The sequence below is a fragment of the Miniopterus natalensis genome, chromosome 15, assembly GCF_054644295.1.
Source record: "Miniopterus natalensis isolate mMinNat1 chromosome 15, mMinNat1.hap1, whole genome shotgun sequence".
Taxonomy (NCBI): Eukaryota; Metazoa; Chordata; class Mammalia; order Chiroptera; family Miniopteridae; genus Miniopterus; species Miniopterus natalensis.
The window spans coordinates 38,181,374-38,198,029 of record NC_142095.1 but is presented as its reverse complement, the minus strand read 5'-3'; the positions used below and the strand labels follow the sequence as shown (position 1 = coordinate 38,198,029).

Below are 16,656 nucleotides of genomic sequence, written 5' to 3'. Positions count from 1 at the left end.
GGAAACATTCTGACTTACTATGGACAAAAGTATACAGAAAATATATGTGTATATATTACACATATATATAGGAAATATAGAGACTAGGAAGTTCTTGAATCCCAATGCAATGGTAACCAAAATCTCTGAGGGTGTCTGGAGCAAGTTTCTGTATGGGAAACAAGGTTCTTGACTAGGTCTTGGTACCAGGAGCACCTCACTGTGGCATCCTCCCTTCTGGGGCCTGACCTTACATTTGGCATCTCTCCAGGGCTACTATTTCTCGTGTAGCATTGACTTTCTACTTCTGGGATCTGGCTCACTGAGGGAGGAAGAGAGAAGATGCTGCAGGCATTAGCATGCAGATCACACACGCTCCCTTTGTTCTCTGGGCTGAGGTCAGATGGAATTAATCACTCAGCCTCTGCATGCAAAGTCCTTCACCCTCCAAGTGTGCACTGCCCATTTTTAAATCAACGGTTAGAGTCAGCAGGAGCAAAAGAGAACCAATGAACCTCTTTGCCTGGTAAGTCACTGCTCCCAGGAACCCATAGCTGTGGGGGTTCTCTGCTGTTCCCAGGGTATTTGCATTTTAGGTGGGAGCAGCCAGTCCACACTCTTTGAGGTCCAAGAATACACACTGCTACTAGGAAATGCCACGTTTGATCATTTGCTTTATGGGTCTCTACCAGGCCTATGCTGTGCACTTAACATATAGGTGTCCCCCCAAATATGTATACACACTTTAATAGTTGAGAACTCGATATTGAAAATGAAATGTATTTTAATAAGCACTGCCTTTATAATTATTTAAAATGTGTGTATACATTTTTTTCAGACACCCTATATATCACTTGACCCTTCCTGGATCCTATGAGGTAGGTGTTATCTGCATGCTACAGATGAAGAAGCTAAGGCTCAGAGAGATTCTGTGGTTTGTCTGAGACCACACAGCGTTAGGGTATAAGCAGCGAGAATGTGTGCGTCCTCATTGAGCCACAGCTGGCTAAATGCAGGTGATCCCTGCTGTCTGGAGTTACTCTGCAGGTGTCCTGGTCTCCTATACCAGCTGCGCTATCAATGTATTCATCTTTCTTAGGCCCCAGAGTTCTCAAGATGTGGACCCTAGTTGGGCTCTGCACAACAGAGCTAAATAGCTATAACCCAAACAGACACTCAAATTATTTGTCCAAGCCCCTTAAAGTCTGTAAACACACGGCCTTTCAAGTCCACTCAGGTGTTCTGACCATAATGACAAGCTTTTACACATAACGGGGCCATAAAGATCATCTTACTCAGACCCTCATTCTATGATGAGCAGCCAGGGTAGTGGACATGTCCAGCTGGGTGGTGGAAGTTGGGGGTGGGTGACAGGTGATGGAGGTGGAACAGTGACAGCAGGGGCTGCAGAAAGGGCTAGAGCAGGGTTGACAAACTATGGCCTGTGGGGTGATCCAGCTCTCCCGTTTTGGCAAATATGGGAACACAGTCACGCTCCTTTGTATGCGTAGTCTATCTCTCGCTTCTCGCTACATCAGAGTGGAGTAGTTGCCACAAAGACCGTAACAACCTCAATGTCTAAAATATTTACTATAGGGTTCTTTATAATAAAGGTTTGTTGACCCTTAGGAAAGACAGAGGCACCCAGGTTGATACGAGTTATTGGTAACTTTCTAGTTCTTAGAGTGAGTGTTGGGTTCACAAGTGTTATGCTGTGATGAATTAATGACTGAAGGCTACATATAGGCCATCGACAGTCATGTACCATCAAGGAATGATCATTATTAAATTCTCAGCACCTGAAAATAGACCAGATGACGGGAAGGAAGAGAGGAAGGATGGAACCATTTAGCCCTTGTTAAGATTTAAATGGCTCTCTGTCGCCTACACCTAAGTTTCCCCCATTGCATCTCCCATGCTCTGAGGTGTTGGAGGACAAGAGGTAATGGCTGAGTAAAGCAGGTTGTCAGGAGGGACACGATGAGAATATTGGGTTCTCTGAGACAGAAAGTAGAAGAAAAAGGATTCCTAAGAACAGTGTCTTAAGGACAGTCACAATCCAAATTTTCAACTTCATGCACAAGGGCCTCTTCCCTTGGTACAACCAGACTGGCCTGAGGGGCCAGGGCTCCGGGTCTTGTCAGGACCTCCCTCTACCTGTCAAGTCAAGGTTGGCCTTTGAAAGCCAGCAGCACGACAGTCCTGGGAGACATCCTCATGGGAAACTGTGAATATTTATGAAGGCACTCTGGGCCACGACATGTATTGCTTTATTTAACTCTGGAACAATCTTGTGAAACAAGGACCCCTATTATCCCCGTGTTACAGATGACGCTACGAGGCTCCTAGTGCGCAAGCCACTCGCCCAGAGACATAGAGCTGGCGAATGATGGAGCCAAATTCAAACCCAGACTCCTCTGACTCCAAACTCCTCACCCAGCAGCCCTATTTCACTGCTGGAGGTCGGGAAGCCCACGCTGCCTCAGGAAAAGCACGCTTTTACCTTTACAAGGATCCCCGTGCCTCCCAGAGCGTCTCGGCAAGTTGAAGGGCAGCTGCAGGCATCCCCACGACAGCAAATGTCAGGGGATTTGCACGCTCAAAGAAATGTTCAGGTGTCCGGTGGGAAAGCTCCCAACAGCTTCAATTAGACAACAGTCACAGTTCATTGAGGCCCGAAGCCCACGGGGGGGTGGAGGGGCTTTATTGTTTTATATGTGAAAAATCAGGGAAACGATGAAAGATTGAGAAGTATTTCCAAAGTCACGTGAACCAAAAGGTCAGTTGGGTGGGAGTGGAGGCGGCAGGAGGGGGAGGTGGGGAGCCAGCAAAGAAGCAGCTGAGAAGTATTTGTGGCACCAGGGAGAATAGACTGGGATGTGCGCGAAAGGAAACCGTGGCTATGAATTTCAGGGCATCAAGGCCCTGTCAACACAGCTAATCCCCACGGATGTTGGCTGAATAAGCCTCCGATGACCGAACAAGTGCACTGTGGAAACGGTGTCAGCCGCCAGCAGGCCAATTTGTCCTCACATTACACACTCTGCTGGCTCCGCTGCCAGACCCCCAGCTCGAGGATCCACGGTGAGCGGCCCCCGGCCCGCCGAGGGCTGACACAGCACCGTTACTAAGTCAACAGGATTCAGAAACCGCGACCGGATTAAGAAGGCGGTTTTATTTTGGTGCCCTGGACTTCAAGCAGATTAAATAATCAAAAAGCCTGAGCCATCGGGGTCATGTTTGAATGCTACAGCTGTTCCCCGAGTTGACAAACGTTCTTTCTGTGGCTCGTCATCTGAATGGGACAGGCAGGGATGATCTGAGGGAGGTGGACACTTTCAGAAAGAAGAGGGGCGCAGTCAAAAGACCCTGGAATGGAAAACAATCCCAGCCAGATGGAGGCAGGGGAAGGGCTGCTTGGATAAGTGGTCCCCTGAAAGCCACAGCTGTTTTCTGCCTTGAAGAAAGCACGAGCAGGGTTCAGAAAAAGCGAATGAAAGGCTGGCCGGCGCGCTGGCTGTGGCCTCAGCGTGTTGATCTGCTGGTTAATAAAGGAGGGCTGCGGGTTCAAGTCCGATGCCTGCGGAGACTCAGTCATGAAAGGTGAGCCCTGATGCGTCCCCTAGCCCCTTAGGAAAGTTCCCTAGAGAGGAACGGGATCCCCTAAAAAGGTGTCTATGGGAAACCTTGTTTCAAGTTGTCTTTCTCTAAAGACCAAAGAGAGTTTAAAAAATGTCTCTAAGGGAGAATTTATGCTTGTGCCATGCTTGGTCAGAGGCAGGGCTCGGAGATGAATGCGCCCAGCCATGATCAGGTGTGGGGTTGGCATGCGACCGGCCATTTCATACAGAACACCATGCTTCAAGTTGGAGTTCATAGATCATCCCCTTCGGAGGAGGGTGGAGCGGGGCAAAAGGAAGAATGAACAGAGGCTGCAATCTCAGGAAGACAAGCCTTTCATCAATAGGGTGGCAGATTCTGTGCAAAACACGTTCTCTGGGTGAAGATTTGTTTTCCTACAACCAGTTAACGCCTGAGACCCATTGCTAACGTGTGACTGTCGACTCATCTCTGATGGGGAGATGTTTGGCTTTGAAAGGCGCCATTTAGATTATTTGCAAACTTATAGAAAGGAAAACAAGGATTTTGCTCTTTTTTATTTTGGAAGGGGGAGGGGGCTGTGACATCCTGCATCCATCGAGCTAAGCTAAACTGAGCAGAACCTCCTCCGAAGTCTCTTTGAACATCTTTCCTTTGCCCCAGAGCACTGTTCACATCAGGAGAGAATTCAAGGAACAGGCTCCAGTGCATTTGACAGCCACATTTTATTTCCCCTAGTTAAGGCCCAAAACAAACAAGCAAACAAACCTCTTTCAAGATCATTTTTTATGAGTAGATAATTATTTCGAGTTTTCAATATTATCGTGTGGCTTTGCGAATTCCTCTACCAATGGAACAAAATGTAGTTGACAGATGTTTGCCCTATTTTGGAATTCAAGTTCTCAGGAACAAAGAAGGGAGTGATACAGCTACTCTGAAGAATGATCTAGCAGGATCTAGAAAATCCACCATCCTCTCTGAGCCCTGCAAGGAGGCTCTTGTTGATTCTAGAGACCCTCTTGCACAGTTCCTCACGGCCAAGGGGCTCCATGCAAGAATGCTCTTTGCAGCATCAGTTTCCTCACCTTCTACTTTCAAAAAGGGATAATAGTAGAAACAGGTTTACAAGGTTATGAGGTTAAATTTTTATATATCTATATCTATATATATAGGTAAATAGATATACATACATCTATATATATATCAGAATGGTGCCTGGCTCAAAGCACATGCTGTGTGGTTATTTGCTACTGTTGTAATTAAGGTTTTTAAAAGGCCTTGTGAGATATGGCAGTATGGTGGGGAAAAGGGGGTTCATGAGGGAGTTCACCTGTATCAGTAATGCATGGTTTCTTTGAGTGAGAATTTAAAAAAAAAGGAGTATGAAAACCCATCAACGATTGCTTTACAGGAAGATGGGTGTTCATTATATTATCCTTCATGAATTTCTGTATTTTTATAGAATTCTTGTATAAAAAAGAGGGGGGCAATCACCTTTCATGGAATTATTACACCTGCAAAGATGGGCATCTATATGTAGGAATGCTTTAGACCTGCCCTATCCAATATACCACCCACTGGCACCATGTGGCTATTTACACTTAAATTAATTAAAAATAAATGCAAATAAAAGTTCAGTTCCTGTGCTACAGTCGTCACATTTCAGAGCCCAGTAGCCACATGCAGCCAGTGGCTACCATACTGGATAGCAGACGTAGGCTGTTTCCATCCCCACAGAAAGTACTAATGGACCACACTGATCCAGAGCATACTTTCCAGAAATGCAACTATCTGAACTCCCTGTCACCCTTCTACACTCTGGCCCTGATAATTTTGCTGTCCTCTACCAAGGGCACATGTCTCAGAAGGACTTTTTTACATTTCTACTCAGCATCCTAAAGTCTTCCATGTTCTGATTTCTGAGCCACTGAGAAAGGATCTTTTCCAAGGCTTCTGACAGTGTTAGCACCGAGGCTGCAGTAACTATTGACACTGGGGATGTACCCAGCCCAGCCCAAGTCTACCAAAGGCGGTGAACACTAGAACCTCTCTTTCCGTTGTGGAAAGTGTTAGCTGCCTCAGAATTGCATTGCCTGTGATTCCAAAAGGGAAGAAATGAAGGCACCACTTACAAACTGGTTCCATCCCAACTGCTTTCTGTTTGTCGTAGGTGAACTGCTCCTGCTTTCAAGTGTGGTTGTCCTGCTCCGGGGGCTGTGTGGCTGCCCAGAGAAGTGCCACTGTCACTGGGCCTCAAATTCTGTAGACTGCAGCCGGCAGGGTCTGGCTGAAATCCCTCCCAATTTGCCTCCTTGGACTCTAACGCTACATTTACAGGATAACCAGATACATCAGCTTCCTGCTTCTGCATTTAGGTCAGTGCCACTGCTCACTACCTTGAATCTGGGCAACAATTCCCTCTCCAACCTGGCCCCGGGAGCTTTCCATGGACTTCAGCACTTGCGGGTCTTAAACCTAACCCAGAACTCCCTGCATTCCTTGGAAAGCAGGCTTTTCCATTCCCTCCCACAGCTGAGGGAGCTCGATCTGTCATCCAACAACATCAGCCGCCTACCCACCTCTCTGGGTGAGCGCTGGGAGAACCTAACTCTGTTTGCGATCCAAAGAAACCAGCTTCGGCAGCTGGACCGAGCACTCCTAGAATCCATGCCCAGCGTGAAGCATTTATTTCTCAAGGACAACCTCTGGAAATGCAATTGCCACTTGCTGGGTCTCAAGCTCTGGCTGGAGAAATTTATCTATAAAGGTCAGTAACTTCTGTTTGGAAGCCCTGTCTCTGTGTTACTAGCCTAGGATGAGCCTTATCTGTTCTCTGCATTAGAAAGGATGTTCGGGGGTGTGCAAGGGGCCCCATAGAAGCTTTTTCCATTGGTGTCATTTCACAGGACGACAAAAGAAGTGAGTCACCAAAAGACGTTTAAATTGAGGTATTTAAATTCATCTACAGATATAGTTCATGGAGATAACTTTCCACTTTTTGAATACAACAGCATTAAATTATTTATCTGGAAACTGTAGCCCTTAAGGAGGAGGGAAATTCAATCTCCACCTGAATAACTACTAAACTCCAAACTGGAATCAAATTCTATTTTCAAAAGTGACCCACCTGGGGCATGGTATCTCTCCTCGGCACTTTTCCCTTCTGTGTCTGCCTCTACCCATTGACAGCTATAAATCTTCCCTAAGATGATCCCTCTGCTTTAGCAAGTGCATTATTGAAGTTGGATGCAATAGGACCCCCTATCTAAAGGTACTATTGCTTTAACCAGATGTCAGAATCAAAGCAAGAGATCCTAGAATATTAAAGATAAGGGGCTCTGGAAATCCCCCAGGGCTCAGCAAACAACAGCCCAAGGGCCAAATCCAGCCAAGGGCCAAGTCCAGCCCACACCTTGTTTTGGTAAAGAAAGTTCTATTAGAACACACCCATGCATGTTTATTTTTATTCTTTGTGGCAGTTTTTCACTCTAAGGGCAAACTTGAATAGTTTTGGCAGAGTATCTACAGCAAAGCTTAAAATATTTGCTACCTGGTCCTTTATAGAAAAGTTCATCAAGCCCTTCTAACTCAATACTAGCTTGTTATCCATGGGAAACGGGGGCCCAGAGAGGTTCAGCAACTTGCCCAAGATGACAGAGTGGAAGCTCAGAAGAGAACAGAATGAATGGCTTTTGAGTCTTGGCCCTAGTTCTTTCCTCTATGTCACAGCGGTTCAGCCATTCAGCCCTACATTTGAGTGCCTCTTATGTGCTGGCACTTTTCTAGGCACCGAGAAAAGGTCATTGAACAAGAAAATCCCTATTATCTCGGAGGTTCCATTCTGATAGTAGAAACAGATGGTAAGTCAGACAACAAATATCCATGTTCAGGACACAGGTAGTGCCAGGGAAGCAGTGAGGCAGGGCAAGGGGAGAGGGAGGGATGGGAAGGGGGCTCCACTTTGGACAGGAAGGATAGGGAGAGCCTCTCCAAGGAGGTGACATGAGGGGCAAAACCTGAGCAGGAGGAAGGAGCCATGAGATAATACGGGGGAAAAGATCGTAGTGCAGAGGGCCTGACAAGGGAGTGAACTTGGCTTGACTAAGGGCCAAAGAGTGTCTGGAGCAGAGGAAGGGAGTGAGAGAGCCCACGGAGATAAGGTAACATAAGTCCTCAAGGCCCAGGCATGTGGGAACCTGCAGAGCAGGTTGAGACTTTGAATTTTATTTTAGGTGAGATAAAAATCTCTTGAATTTTATTTAGAGGAACAATATGATCTGATTACATTTTAAAAGGTCACTCTGTTGACTCTGGATAGAGCTGACCGAAGGCTGCCCAAGAAGAACCAGGGAATGAGGCAGAAAGTAATTGCAGCCATCCAGGGAAGAGATGGTGGTGGCCCAAACCAGGTGGTGAGAAGTAACCGACCTTGGGAGATATCTGGAATACTGAACTGATTGAAATTGCTAATGGGTTGGGCTGGAAAATGAAGAAAAGAGAGTAAATATGGAAAATTCAAACTTTTGTTCTGCAGGAGTAGCCAGATACATGATGCCTATAACTGATAAGGGGCAGACTGGGGAGGGGGGGAGGGAAAAGTGGGCGAGTGTCTGTGAGAGGTGGCAAATAAGACTTCAGTTTGGGGATGGTCAAGTTTGAGATGCTCATTTCTTTTCAAGGGAAGCTGGTGAGTTAGTGGATGTATGTTTGAGTCAATAATTCAGGAAGGCAGAGGAGCTACAGATGTGACTTAGGGACTCAGCAGAGTCTGGATGGCTGCTGAGCAGTTACACAGAAGGGAGCAGGTTAGAGCCCAACAGGAGTTCAAGTGCACAATGTTGAATTGAGAATCCCTCTCAACAATGTAAAAGCAAACAGCTTATCACTAAGCGGCTAATCTTTGAGTTGACCTACATCAGGGGCTACATATTACGCCAAAATTCTTTCTTATAAGTGGTCGTAAATAAAACTTCACATCTAGAGCTGAAGTGGCTTTAGCTATTGTGTTCTAGATTAAATGGGAGGCATAAGCCGAACCACATAAAAAGATAGTTTCCATCAAAGAACATTTCTTGACAACAACAACAAAAGTTCTTAAGTTCAGGACATGGGACGGAGCGACACTTCCTGTGGTCTGACACAAACTCGCTGGTGACCTCTGGACAGCCGTGCCCCTCACCAGCTCTCAGGGTCACAGGTGGAAGCTGACAGTGTAAAGCCAGGGAGCTCCTGAGACCTATTCTGGTCCTCAGATTCCATGACTCAGTCCAATGCTCCCTCACGGCAGAGCTGCCTGGCACAGACATCAGTCTTTCTGCGGGAGGTAAAATTGATTTGGAATCACAAGATCTGGGTGACCCAAAATAACTAGGAACCCTGCCCCCTCAAAAAACTCCTGCCAAATATAGGAGACAATCTGACTACTGATGTATTATAAAAAGGTAAAAAGGGGACTAGGTATCGGTCAAGACCTCATTTATAAAAAGATATATAAATATATACAAACACTAACAGTATTAACCAGGACAGGCTGATTGATACGACAACCACCTTGGTGACACACACAATAAAAGGCACTCATGTTAGATCTGAGGGAATTGGGGCAAGGGCTTGGGTCTATGCAGTCATTCAGGGACTGAAGCCCCTTCCAGCTTTCGACATGGCCAACTTGACCACATGGCCGCTAAGGTTAACACCAAATGGGAATGAAGTGTTTAGAGGATTAAGCAGGGGTTTTGTGGCCTAGAAGTGACATTCACTGGCTCCAGTGGCCAGAAGTCAGTCACATGGTCCCAAGCTGACCACAAAGGGTGGGGATATTTCATCTTCCTGAGGGCCCAAGAGCCAAAACACATGCTTCGATGAATTCTTAATAATATCTCCTCCACAAAAACATGTGCATAGATTTCGTAATTAGTATTCCTCTCCATTCATAAGTTACAGATCATCTTTATGCTAATAGCTGACTGTATTAAACATTTATTCTAGGGTAGATACTGTGCTAAATGCTTGATATACTTTATCCAGTTGAGTCCTCAGGGCAATCTTACGGGGTAAATTTCATTATTTCCCCCTCCCACTTTCCAGATGAGCAAGCAGAGGCCCAGAAAGGGCAAGCAATTTGCTTAGGACTGTACAGCTAAGTAATGGTCAGAGTCAAGATTTAAAGCGAATTTCTTCTAAGACAGTGGTTAAGAACTACTAGTGGCCAGGACAGGCTGATTGAATAATCAGTGCTTGGTAAGCTGGAGCTTCTTGCATTGTCGGTTTCTATGAATCTAGAAGGGTGTGGGACCCTCAAGCTGTCATTAGTAGACTTGCCTCCTGGGGTACAAGGCTGGGAGGTGAATCCTGGCTAAGGACACAGCTGCGCAGGAGGCCATGGAACACTTGGTGGCCACGACCCCTGCCTTCCAGCCATGTCCCAGGCTCTAGTCCATGTATTTCCTCACCACTGGGTCCAAAGGCCGTGGCTCCCACTCTAATATTGAGCAGCAGAAATCTTGGGACTGGAGAACCACAGTGCTTATGCCTGGAGCGACGGGGTGAGCGCCAGTTTCGGAGTAAACCCTCTGATGCAACTGCTGGGTCCCTGGCAGGTGGGCTTTCTTCCCCTGGTGGCAGTCTCAGAACTCTTTTGCCAGGTTGAGTATCTACTTCTTCTCAAAGCCCCCTACTTCATTCCTATCTCTCTGGCCTTCTGCCTTACAACAAAACCCAGGGCATGGCATAAAATGGTCCATGAGGGCGACCCTTAGTCACACCCAGCCTGGTGGCACCCTGGGCTCCTCTGGAGCAGCTACCCTGCACCCTTGGCCTCCTGAACATAAGCTCAGGAAAGGAGAAAATTCCTCTGTTACCCTTTTGCTTTAAAGTTGGGGCTCTTGCCTCAGGGGGTCACTGAAGAAGCCAGGGGCGCCCAAGAGACTCTAGCAGTTTCAGATTCAGTTTCAAGCATTACTAGCATAAAAGGTGTGGGGTGACTTTTGCCAAAGCCACTAACCCCGACATGACCTGGGCCAGATAAACCTTGGCCTAAATTGCCAAGATAGCCAAATGGCCCCACCTACTAACAGGGCCACGTGGACTCGTCTTACAAGGCTCAGATAGAATGGACGTGAAGGCATTTCCTAAACTGAGTGCCATGCAATGGAAGATTCCACTCACACTGAAGGGAGGACCTCTGCATGTGACTTTTTGGTATTATTTCATGGTTCACCCACGGTATGTACAAAGAACCTCCAGTCTAACTTGGCTAAGAGTGGTGCCAGGCTTCACAGCCATCCTGGGGGGTGGTTCATGGCAGCCAGGGGGAACTGAGCCACTGGCCATGGGACAGGGTCCTGCCCAGGCAAAGGGCTTTACTGAGGGTCATTGTGTTAACTCCGCTGGCCTTTGGACACTCCAGAAAGGAGGAAAGAGAAAGAGAGGAGGAGGCACCGAGGATAGTGGAAAAACCTGGGATCAAGGCAGTGAGCTGGGTTTGAATGTTTTGCCCACTTATGACCTGGGTGACCTTGGACAAGAGTTACTTACCATTCTAGTGGAGTTGTGAGAACTAATCTAACAGTGCTTCATAAACTATGAAGTTGGATACAAATAGATGTTTTCATGGCAAAAAAATGTACTCAGAGAAGTCTACGTGCCCAAGGTCACACAGTTGGGGATCAAACTTGGCCAGAATGGAATCTACCACCCAGTGCTGTTTCAAGAAAAGAATTGCCAGGCACCCAAATCCTCCATGTGGTCTACATACCTCAGGAAACCTATCGCTTTACAGAGAATAGAAATGGGGTCTAATAAGCCATTGGAAAGTTCGGTACTCCAAGTACTAAACGTTTCAAGGCCCAAGGAGACACGTTAATTGTACTTAATCCCATGAAGTTAACTAATGTTACTGCCAAATCTTCAGATACGCAAAACACTCAAACACCACGACCTCCCCTTTGGCATCACTGAAGGGTGTTGCCTGACACATAGGTCCTTGTAATTAACACACGGACATTTGTTTTGCTTTTATTATTCTTTTCAGGTTTCCAGTGGGAACTGGGTACAATAGGTTTGTTTGTGTGGAGGGATTCGTTAGGGGCGTGAGTGCCCTCGGGTTGGCTCCCAGTGCCCCTTCTTGTCAGCCTTTGCATCGCTTTGCCCTCGGCATTTATAAGGTAAAGGTGACCTGCCTTCCAATGAATTCTTGGTCATACATAATTGGCAATTTAGTGTGTGGCGTTTTTAGCATTTGGCCAATTTAAAAATCCTAAAATCATAAAATGTAGTTGTTAAATTCTTTGACTTCAGAAAAAAAAAAAGGTGCTTTATAAATCCCATCTGCCTAACTTTTTGCAGGCTGAGGCTTTGGGATTCGGTTGTGTCAGGCTCCATTACCATCCTTTGCTTTTGTCTTTTAAAGGGGGAGTCATGGACAATGTCGTCTGTGTGTCACCGGACACCTGGAAGGGAAAGGACCTCCTTACAATCCCTCATGAGCTCTACCAGCCCTGCCCTCCTCCCTCTCCAGATCTGGAGTCCTCGCAGGAGCAGCGGCTGGGTTCTGCCCACCGGGCTGTCCCGAGGCCTCCTGAGAGCCACAGTGTTGGGGAGCAAGACCGTTCAGAATGTGACCTCAAACCCAAGCCCAGGTCGCCCAATCTGCGTCATGCCTTGGTCACTGTCATCATCGCTGGGGTTGCATGTGGGATCCTGTGTCTCATGATGCTTGTGGCCACCATCTATGGCTGCACCTATGCAGCTATCACAGCCAAGTACCGTGGGGCACCCTTGGCTCAAACCAACGAGCCTATGAAGACAGAAGGAAAAGAGCTGTTTGATAGCTCACCAGCTTGAGAGCTTTCGTCTCAAATAGGAATAGTCACATTAGGCCAGAAGATAGTGTCTGGGGAGGGCTGATATGTTCACTGTCACTGCCTCATTTTGGTTTTCCCAAAAGAAAAAAAAAGAAAAAACAGATGTGTTTGTAAAACGTATTCCTGGGAAGAGATTTATGTTTATGTTGAGATTTTTCAAATGCTGTAGATGAAATAGAGATGAGACCTGTGTTCTGTGCCTGAGAAGTTACTAGAATTATTCTACGTAGGAGAAGACCATGCACAGAAGAAGGGGAGGTACTGTCTCTTTAAGGCCCTCTTCCCTGCATTAAGTTGCTTTTACAGAGCGCACAAATTCAAACACGTGTGCCAGTCAGCATTCCTGGGAGCTTTACGGTCCATTGGAAAAGTGCCCAATTGTGAGTGCCTGGGAAGAAGCTGGTGATCCTACCCAAGGGGCACTGAATGCCTCTATAATTCAAGTTCATGCTAGATTGGTGATACTTTTAGATGTTGTGTATGTTACATATTTAATGGGAGCGTCTGTTGGTCGGGAATTTCGTAGCTTGCCACAAGAGTCAGATTATATTTAATTTTCTAAATCAGAAAACCATTTGGGGCTTTCTAGGCCACAGAGGAAGAGGAGGGTTTCATGTCTGGATAATGGGACTGAGGCCCAGGGTCTGGGGAAGTTTTGGGATGCAAGGGTAAATCATGTATAAACAAACACAAAGACGTCGGGGAGCCGGAATTCGGGGCACCTATCACTGAAAGCCATATCCACCGGGCGATCGGAACCATGCATTTATAACTCACAGCAGGAATGAATTTAGGGTGGGCTGAGAGCGAGGGAATGGCTCGTGGGCATCTGCATCCACACCGCAGCGCACGGGCGCGCGGGCTTGGAGGGCCACACCCACGCGTAAACACACGCGCGGCAATCAGCTCGCCCACTAATGAGACGCAGCCGCGGCGGGGTGGGAGCCAGCAGCTGTTGACCGCCACCCGGATTGTCTGCTCAACACTCTGGGAGAGGAAGCAGGAAGGAAGTCGGGGAGTGGGAATGATCCCGGAGACCAGAGGTGTGCGGCAGCAGCCATCCTGAGCGGCACCGAGGCTGGGGTTTAAGAACTCAGGTGCGGCTTGCTTTCCTGCAGACACGGTCCCGGAGAGTTGCATGCAAAGTGAATTTCTGTAAATTGAATCATCATTTCAATGCAGTAGGGGAGCTTGCTATTTAAAGGAACCTTTCATGGAATCTTTCTGTAATGACAATAATTAGCTCCAGATTTATGCATTTTGTAAATCTGCATTTTCTCATGCCAGGTTTTCTTAAAGTGGAATCTACCTGCTCTGTCTCTCATGATGCCCCGTCTCATACTGAGTCACCTGTTAGTATTAGATTCGCTTTACACAGAAGAGTGAAGGGCATGTCAAAAGCAGACAACGGCAGATAGCAAGCTATCCCTCCTGAGGCCTTGACAGACATTGCTAATCAATCCCAGCACCTTCCCCGCTGAGCCTCCATGCACCACAGGGGCCTTCTTAAGACAGCACTGTAGGCAACCAGAACGAATCAATTGAACTTGGTTCAAAGGGTAGAATACATTTGCTATTCAGGGTACTGGCTCTACATTCACTCCTTCGGGCCATGTCAAAATGGGTTTGAGTCCTAAATCAGTAGTCCATTCCCTGACCTGGGATGTGAATGGGAGGTCTGCCCATGCAGGAGTATTGTCTCCCTCTGATGTGGCCAGAGCTTTGCCCAGCAGTGTAAGGGGCCGAGGAAAACAGACAATGAACCTACCACAGCTTACCCTGCAGGACACACACCAACGTGCCCTAATCATCACGGAGGCCATCTACCCCTGCCCACAGTGCCTCACAACCAGTGTGGGCCCCATGAACACCCACAAGCTAATGATGGACCATCTTTTCAGAGCAGCAATTTTGCTAAATGATTTTTCTGGGGGAAAACTATAAACTTTGATGTTAATTTTCCTGAATATGAAAATAAACCTGGATATGTTAAAGAGCAGATTGAAAAATTAGCATGGATTTTAAGATCAAAAAGAGACCCCAGAGAAAGCCAGCTGTTCTGCCCCAGTCCCAGTGCCTCGTTTCTGCTCTGTCTCGTGCACCACGTCAGTAGCGAGGCTGAGCATCCGGTCTAAGGATGTAGTGAAAAAAATGTTTCTTTCTCTTGCCCTGGACTGTGAGTCCTTGGCCAAGAAAGCAATATGAGAAAGGAAATGGAAATGTAGAAGATCCTCTTTTATGTTGTCCCCATTTCAGCAAATGTTTCCCGAGCTCGCGCTATGTACCAGGCATAGTGAGAGGCGTTCTCATGAGCATTTGTCATGTAATCCTGGCAACCACCCTGTGAGATACTTGAACAGATATTACATAAGCTGGAACTACTGAGGCCAATAATCCATTTCCTCCCACTGCTGTGATTTCAGACTGTCAGCGCCGAGGATTCTGCCAGAGGTTCGGTGACATTTCAGGCCAGCCCTGTCCCCTGCCCATAGCCGTCACATGCGAGAACATCCAACACACCACAGAAAACCCTGAACGTGGCTAGAACCCTCACCGGTCAGCACTCATGTCCTATTAGATTTCTAAGGAGAGATGCTAACTCAGGCAAACAGATTCCTGCTGTATAAATAGTCTTGAAGGAGAACGATTAAAATGGTGAATACGCATAATTCAGATTTCTATCTTTTGCCTACAATCACCACAAACAGCATTTGGCAATGAAAATAATTACTTACCCTGAAATGTCAACAGCTTCTCAGCACAGAAAAATATAAATCAAATTGTTTAGATTAACAATGGCAGAGTTATCATTTGTTAATATGAGAAATGAAATGGTTTAACCGTAGAAAGCATCGCAGATGAAAGACCCAATTTGCAGGGTATCCTGCGAGAACCACAAATCATCTTTCACAACCACTACAGCTCATGAGCGGTAATTTGCAAACGCCTCACAGATTACTTTCAGCTGTTTATTGCTGCTGTCTGGTCATATTCATAGATCCCCCTATAAAAGTGGCCTTCCATCGAGTCTTGCCGAGGGTACATCGTGAGCAAAAGTCACGCTTAGTATTGATTGTTTCTGAGAAAACCATCTAAAATATAATTTTTTCACCATATTTAGTGCAACAGTATGACTACAGACTGGTGATTTGGCTTTGCCAGAAATCACAGATTCATAAGAGCGGGACCCAGTGATGCTGGCAGCCGGCTGAGGTGAGGCCTACAAGAAGCGAGTATGAGGGATGCACCCTGCCATAGAGATTGTGGAGAGAGAAGACCAAGTGTCACATCTGTACCTGAAAACCTTTCAAAACTAAGGCAAATATCCCTCTCCCTGAAGGAAGAATCTTGTGTTCAAGATGCTAAAATGCCAATGGACTACAGGATGTTTTCGTTTTCCTTATAAAAATTGAAGGCTGAAAAGTGATTCACAGTATTTCCTCCTAAGGATTCATGAAAATCAAATCTCATTACTAGAGTTAACCAAGTGGCCCCAGAAGTAAGACACTCTTTCTTAGATCCTAAATATCAACAGAAGTGGCTAAATCAATATCTAAAAGAATCTATCTGTGGCACACATTAATATAATTATACAACTGTTAGAAAGCTATAACTTTCTGCAGTAGATCAGGAAATACATGTTTCCAGTCTGGTCAAACCCACCAGTGTGTCCATTGTTAAATGCTATTAGACGGAAACCTATCAGCAAGTGATATTTCAACTACACATGGCATGACTGGGCTGTGAGTTGTATGTGCAACTTTGGGGAAATATACTGTTTTCCCTTCTGATTAAAATGCTTTTTTATTATTTTTTTTAATGCTCAAATTGCAATGAGGTCTCAAAGAAACTCCCATCCCATTCAGAGAAGCAGCTTCATAATCCACCAATCTCCTTTCAGGTTTCTAACAAGGGTCCATTCTCACTTTTCACTCTGACGACACTAAATATTCATTTGGGTGAATGGGGTGTCATCAAAAAGACCCAGAAACAGAACCAGGGGACTGGGAATGGAAAGGTCCTTGGAGAGCATTTAGTCTAATCCTGGCAAACTACAGGATAGCTGTGACTAACCTCCCAACCCATTTCAGACACTGCTAACAGATGATAGCAAACTTATCTACTGGGCCCAGCCAAGGCCTCAGAATCCTTTTAAAGCTGTTTTCTAGGTACACTACTGATCAACTGATGTCATATGAGATGAAACCTACTT

At 46.3% G+C, this 16,656-nt stretch overlaps 2 protein-coding genes across 2 annotated transcripts in view; one reads left to right on the top strand and one right to left on the bottom strand.

The window, feature by feature from the left end:
* The window catches only part of CACNA2D3 (calcium voltage-gated channel auxiliary subunit alpha2delta 3), a 556,479-nt gene that overhangs the window by 118,007 nt on the left and 421,816 nt on the right, over window positions 1-16,656 (bottom strand). The gene's annotated exons all lie outside the window — the stretch shown is intronic.
* LRTM1 (leucine rich repeat transmembrane protein 1) lies at window positions 5,695-12,423 on the top strand. The gene is made up of 2 exons (XM_016204517.2): window positions 5,695-6,346; window positions 11,990-12,423. Exons 1-2 carry the CDS (start codon window positions 5,695-5,697, stop codon window positions 12,421-12,423), a joined length of 1,086 nt encoding a protein of 361 aa, XP_016060003.2.